At 34.3% G+C, this 6092-nt stretch overlaps 2 protein-coding genes across 3 annotated transcripts in view; one reads left to right on the top strand and one right to left on the bottom strand.

Moving 5' to 3' along the window:
* The window catches only part of LOC136835258 (uncharacterized), a 15973-nt gene extending 9936 nt beyond the window's left edge, over positions 1-6037 (top strand). Inside the window, exons 6-8 of the mRNA XM_067098537.1 lie at positions 602-749; positions 1371-1592; positions 4743-6037. Coding sequence (XP_066954638.1) covers positions 602-749; positions 1371-1592; positions 4743-5845 — 1473 coding nt within the window. The 3' untranslated portion in view covers positions 5846-6037. The remainder of the gene's footprint in view (positions 1-601; positions 750-1370; positions 1593-4742) is intronic.
* lsn (vacuolar-sorting protein SNF8) overlaps positions 1-6092 on the bottom strand; it is an 81950-nt gene that overhangs the window by 38757 nt on the left and 37101 nt on the right. The window lies entirely within an intron of this gene.

Genomic DNA, 6092 nt, shown 5'->3' with positions numbered 1-6092 from the left:
ATATATATTATATATATATATATATATATATATATATATATATATATATGTATTCTAATAGCCACAATGCCTCTTAACTTCTTGAATTCTTGGCGCTTTTTGGATATGCTTGCCAACTACGAAGCGAAAATATCAGGCGGAAGGGTTGAAGAGCCTGTGAATAGCGGTGCGAGAAATGAACCCGCGTTACCATATTCACAAGGAGGTCACGTTGCCGACCTGGCTACGTGACCTCGCTTTGTGAATATGTTGCAGCGAGTTCATCTCGACATATTCTCAGGCTCTTCAATTCTTCCGTCTGGGATATTCAAACCATAACCACAACATATCCAAAAAAGCAAGAAAAAAGAAAGAGAGCATTGTAATATTAAATTACATGTGTCTATTAAAAGTGACCAGTAGATTCTACATATATATATATATATATATATATATATATATATATATATATATATATATATATATATATATATATATATATATATATATATATATATATATATATATATATATATATATATCTTGTAATAATAGAAAATAACTTAAAAATAAAAATAAAATATCAATAAAAACATAAAATCTGTCATTTCTCCAGGTACAGGTTGGATTCAAATTTCAGTCAGCAGATGATGATATCATAAAAGATGTTTTCCTTAATGAAACAGCTGTTCTAAAGTGCCAAGTTAATCAGCCTATAGAGACATGTTCCTGGATCACGCCTAGTGGAGAAAACATCAGTGCTACGCAAGGTATGTTGAAGATTAACTTTTATCATTATGCCAGATACCATGCCTTTTTTACTTTAAACATTATATTAAAATGCAAATGATTAAATCTTCTGCATGCATTAATTATTGTATACTGAAAGTAAGGATCCTGTTAGAGCAAGGACATAAAAGTTATGAGCAAAGGTAGTCATATTCATGATCCTCATGCTGACTTTCAAAACTGCAGTCTCTTTTTTCATGTAATGACCACATGAATGGCAGTTAGTTATAAAAAACATCCTGATGATTTTGTATGTGTAGTTACATGATACAGGAAAAATTATTTTATTTTATAATAAAAGCTCAAACAGCAATATCAGGTCTGAATGTTAAGTTAGGTGTTTTTAAAAGCTGGGTCCATGAAACATCTTTATGGCATGTATATTAAATGACTAATAAAATCAGACAGCATAACACTTGCATCCATCATGAAAAATAATGTTGAATCAGCATCTCACTCCTTAAACAATTTTACTTTTTTATAAGAAAAAAATGCCTAAACATTTGTGTATTAAATTTATGAAACTGTATTATAATACAAAAAAATATAATTTTTAACTGATTATTTGTTTTCTTACTCTTTCACAAGCTTTCCTTTTGCAGAAAAATATGATTCTACGTATCAGTCTAACAAATTAGATGGATTTAGAATCATTGGAAACCTAAGTGAGGGTAATTGTTCCATTGAAATCTCCAATGTTGCAAGAAACAATGAGGGAAACTGGCACTGCATTGTTTATAACCCAAATACAGGTCATGGCATACAAGGGCCACTGCTGCACTTACACATTCTCGATCATGACACTGCATCAAAGCACACACATGGTAAGTTTTTTAGGTAGTCTGTTATGTAGCCTCATTACAACAGTATGCTTTCATATTTTTACTTATGCCTGGATGCCTAGTTAAGGGCTAACAAACCAAATGCTGAATAACTGCTAAAATGAAATGGGTGGTATTAGTAATGGATTTGTTATGTTGTCAGTAATCGTGTCCAGAGGTGTTCTTTCGCCTGTGCCTCTCTTCGGATTCTCATGGATGTCCTGTGGTTTCTTGAAGAAGGGAGGATAAAGTCTGTGTTCCTGCTTTAAATATATAAAGGAACATGGACTTCATCCTCCCTTCTTCAAGGAAACCAGAGGACATCCATGAAATCAAAGAGCTTACATGCGACAAAAACACCTGGACACGATTACTGACAACGTAACAAATCAAAACTATTGGCCAGAGGCGGGAACCATGCCCTTTCCTGCGCCCTCGGGGCATGTCCTTACAAGTAGGGCCTCGCTCAGACAGCCAGAAAGAGAATGAAACCGCCACCCAATAGAAATTCACACCCAATGACGTCATGTATGAAATTCAACCAATAGAAATTAAGCACCCCTATGATGTCATACATGAAATTTGAACGTCCACACACAGCAATAAAAATCGTTTATGTAGATTTGTAATTCAGTCCTGAGGAAGCTGACCTTGAGAGGTGACGAAACGGTCTGTCGACTAATTAAAAGAAAAATTAAATGGAAAGAATCCAAAATTAATCTTCCTTATCCCTAAGAAGCTTACCAGCAGAGAAAAAATTTGTATAGACTGATTGAGAATCTAGATAAGAAGACAGTAGCTGCAGACAATGCCATTAATTTCAATAGGATATATATATATATATATATATATATATATATATATATATATATATATATATATATATATATATATATATATATATATATATATATATATATATATATATATATATATATATATTTAGCTACAAATGTTGTTTTTCATATCCAATTAAACTCTACTTTGGGAATACTGTACAGCTGAAAGGAATTATAAGTGATAAATGGATTGATACCTAAGTGTCTTTAACACTTGACTGTACTCTCAACAACTCTGATGTTCAAACCGCTGAGCCGACAAGAGAGGTATAAGTTAATGCCGAAACTGCCGTACTTTTTTATGCGTCGAGAGCAGGGAAATTGTACTTAGTGTCAGCATCAACACACCTCCACCATGATAGCATGAATTTTTTATCACATCACTGTGATTTATATACTGTACAATCATTAAGCTACCAATGTCGTTTAATATCCAATTCACACTACTTTGGGAATTTCACCAAAGGGGAATTATAAGTGATGAACGGATTGGTACCCAAGTATCTCGAACACTCATCAGTACCCTCCAACAACCCCATTCGACATTCAAACCACTGAGCCATCAAGAGAGACGTAAGTTAATGCCGAATCTGCTGTGCTTTTTTACCTGTCGAGAGCGGGGAAAGTGTACTTGTCACAGGATAATGCCTACTCCCATTGTGTGAGTAGGTGTAAGAAGTGAGAGAAGGGACCTGGTATCAGAATTCTTACTGTTAATATTACTTACTTAAATTCCCTATGCTTCCTGATGTTTGAAAACCTAAATTTTATGGTCATCTGGAGGATAAAATGAATTTCAAAACTTGCTAAATTTAAAATAAAATTACAATAAAAAAAACTCTCCCAAACTCTCAAAAGACTTAAAATCATGTGACTGTCCTGTTATATATACAAATAAATTGTGTAAGTTTCAACAGTGTAAAATAAATACCAAAAGAAGTGTTACAGCAAGTTGCTATCTCCTTAAACTCTACCATTTCTGGACAGAATCAAGTTAGTCAGCACATAAAATGTATCAGTTTTGGCCAAAAAAGAAATTGGTCACCTCTTAAAAAGATTGGTCAGTTGTATCAGGTCTGGGTAGAAATAAGTTGGTCAGCACTTAAACTGTGTCAGTTCTGGCTAGAAATAAGTCAGTCAGTACTGGGACTCCTGATAGGCATCCCCTTAAGAACACTACTTGCCTCTACAAACATGAACGAAGACATGTGGGTCCTTTTCAATACATACTATGAACTAAATATAAGCAGTCCCCAGGTTACGACGGGCTCGGCTTACAACATTCCAAGTTTATGACGTTCTTCAAATATATTCATCAAAAATTATTTCCCGGGTTACAAGGCATGGTTTGGGTTTACAACGCTGATCCGACAAAAGAAATATGGCCCAGAACAGCAGAATGTCAAAATTTGGAGGTTTTTTGATGAAAAACTCAATAGAAATGCAGTTTACTTCACTTTCAAGACACCCAAAGGATTAAAAGTAAGATTTTCTTTTGATTTTCGACAATATTTTTGGTTACGACGATTTTCAGTTTATGACGCAGTGTTGTAACGGAACCCCCTTCGTAAACTGGGGACTGCCTGTATATGCTTCCCCATCCCCTAAGCCTTTACAGGTATGCTTCATTCAGGCAATATCTGGTATACCATTAAGAAATCACAGAAAATAACAAAATCATAAATACTTAGATGACATGCATGGTCCAGAATACTTTACATGCAAACTCCCACATATACAGTATAAAACAATAAAAAATGCTCAAATGGGATACACAAAGAAAAATCACAATCAACATACATTAAAAGTTTAGAGTTAGAAGGCAATTACTGAACAAGTTACACTAACAAGCACATACAACAATCTTAATGACACAATTCCTGACATACTGTATTTTGATGCTGGCATTGAATACTAATTCATATGAGGTGCACAAAGGCAAATGATACTGAATCAAAGATAAATCAAATTTACAGATGAAGAAGAAAAAGTGAAATGCAATCAGAGGAACTCTTGATATAACATCATCCTTTATTATAAGAATGAAAGCATTTGATAAGTAAGAACAGGGTTCCCATAACAAGGGGAGGTCTTATCTATTGATAAATCCTTGCTGCTAGTTTGAGTAGCTTTAACTTCAAGTTTGTTTGCTCTTAACCAAGCAACTAGGCATGAAAAATAAAAAAAATAAAACTTCCAATCTACACAGGCACAAATATTTCCATGGTAATATTATAGTGTAAAATCGTAAAAGTACTGTATAGAATTTAAACATAAAGTAAATGAAATTTATTATTATCACTTTCTCTTTCAGATTTGCCACTTGCAAATGAAAATCTGGACAAAGCAAATTTCCTTGTTATCTCTTTAGTGACAATTGCTGGAATTCTTTTTATCATTGTTCTATTGCTTCTCACATTCTTATACAAGAGACTGAAAGGATCTCATGATGAAAGGCAGAAAATCCTTCAAACATCCCCTCGTAACAGCTTAGACTTGCAAACTAAAACCTTGTCAACAAATGACTTAACCTCAAGTTCAGTCATAGCAGTAGAACCAAGAAAAAAAGTAAGTGCTGATGATTACCACAAAGGTTATTATAACCAGTATCTTGATATGAGCGGATCAGGATCAACTGCAGGCGATGGTTACATAATGATGCCAGGATCCAGCATCAGGTCATCTACATCTTCAAGAACAACACTTTCCACACTCTCCACTCTCCCTATAGGTCGGTCTCGTTCTGCTAGTAACAGCACGACGGACAGTGGGATCTTTCCACATTTAACTACAATAATTGATAATCCCTCTTATAATCCTGGTGCACCCTCTGATCGAAGATTACCACATCGACCCGACTCTATATATAGTAATGATCATGTGTACGAAGAGATAAAAGAAAAGATTGATGAGATTATAAGCAAAATGGAAAATATTCCAGAGGTCAATTCTCCTACTTACACCAATACTGCAGAAGACAGTGAAGGGTACCTTGTCCCTAAAATATCACCATCAAACACTAAGCTAGAACTGACAGAGGAAAAGAACCTTCCTGCGGAAACTGCACAAATTCCTCTAACCAATACTAATACAAGTACAGATGTGCAAACCATTCAATCTGCAAATGAACTGCATGAAAGACCACATTATTCAGTAGCTGGTTCTAGTGGCCTTGTTCTACCTATATCAACATACCAAGGTCAACTAGATCCTCATCCTGGATACTCAAAAGTTGGGGAAAATATTCAAAACAAATCAGATCCTATGGAGAAATATGACATCCCTCGCCAAATCCCTGCGCTTCCTATCAACAACTACGACATTCCTAGACCAAACCCAACCCCTGTAAATTCCCCATCAAATAGCACTTTGAAAAGTACAGTTTCTGAAAATGGACTGTCTGGTATTATTGTATAACCAAAGCATATATAAAAAGGAAGTAGAGTTAGAAAATCTGGATTGTGCTGTTTTTTTACTCATAAATCTTGGTATACCTAATATTTAGGTCTATACAAAAGGACTGAGTATTCTGTATATATATCTAAAGTCAGACCTATTTTGATTTACTGTTAAAATATGTAATTGTATATTGTTAAATGTTACATCCAATGTCAAGGCTTTCCTTTCCTCCAAGATATTAGATCCAATTTTTAATAATCCAAAA

Source organism: Macrobrachium rosenbergii, chromosome 55, assembly GCF_040412425.1.
Source record: "Macrobrachium rosenbergii isolate ZJJX-2024 chromosome 55, ASM4041242v1, whole genome shotgun sequence".
In the NCBI taxonomy this organism is placed as follows: domain Eukaryota; kingdom Metazoa; phylum Arthropoda; class Malacostraca; order Decapoda; family Palaemonidae; genus Macrobrachium; species Macrobrachium rosenbergii.
Note: the sequence above shows the minus strand (reverse complement) of the source record. Positions and strands in the feature narration are given on the sequence as shown.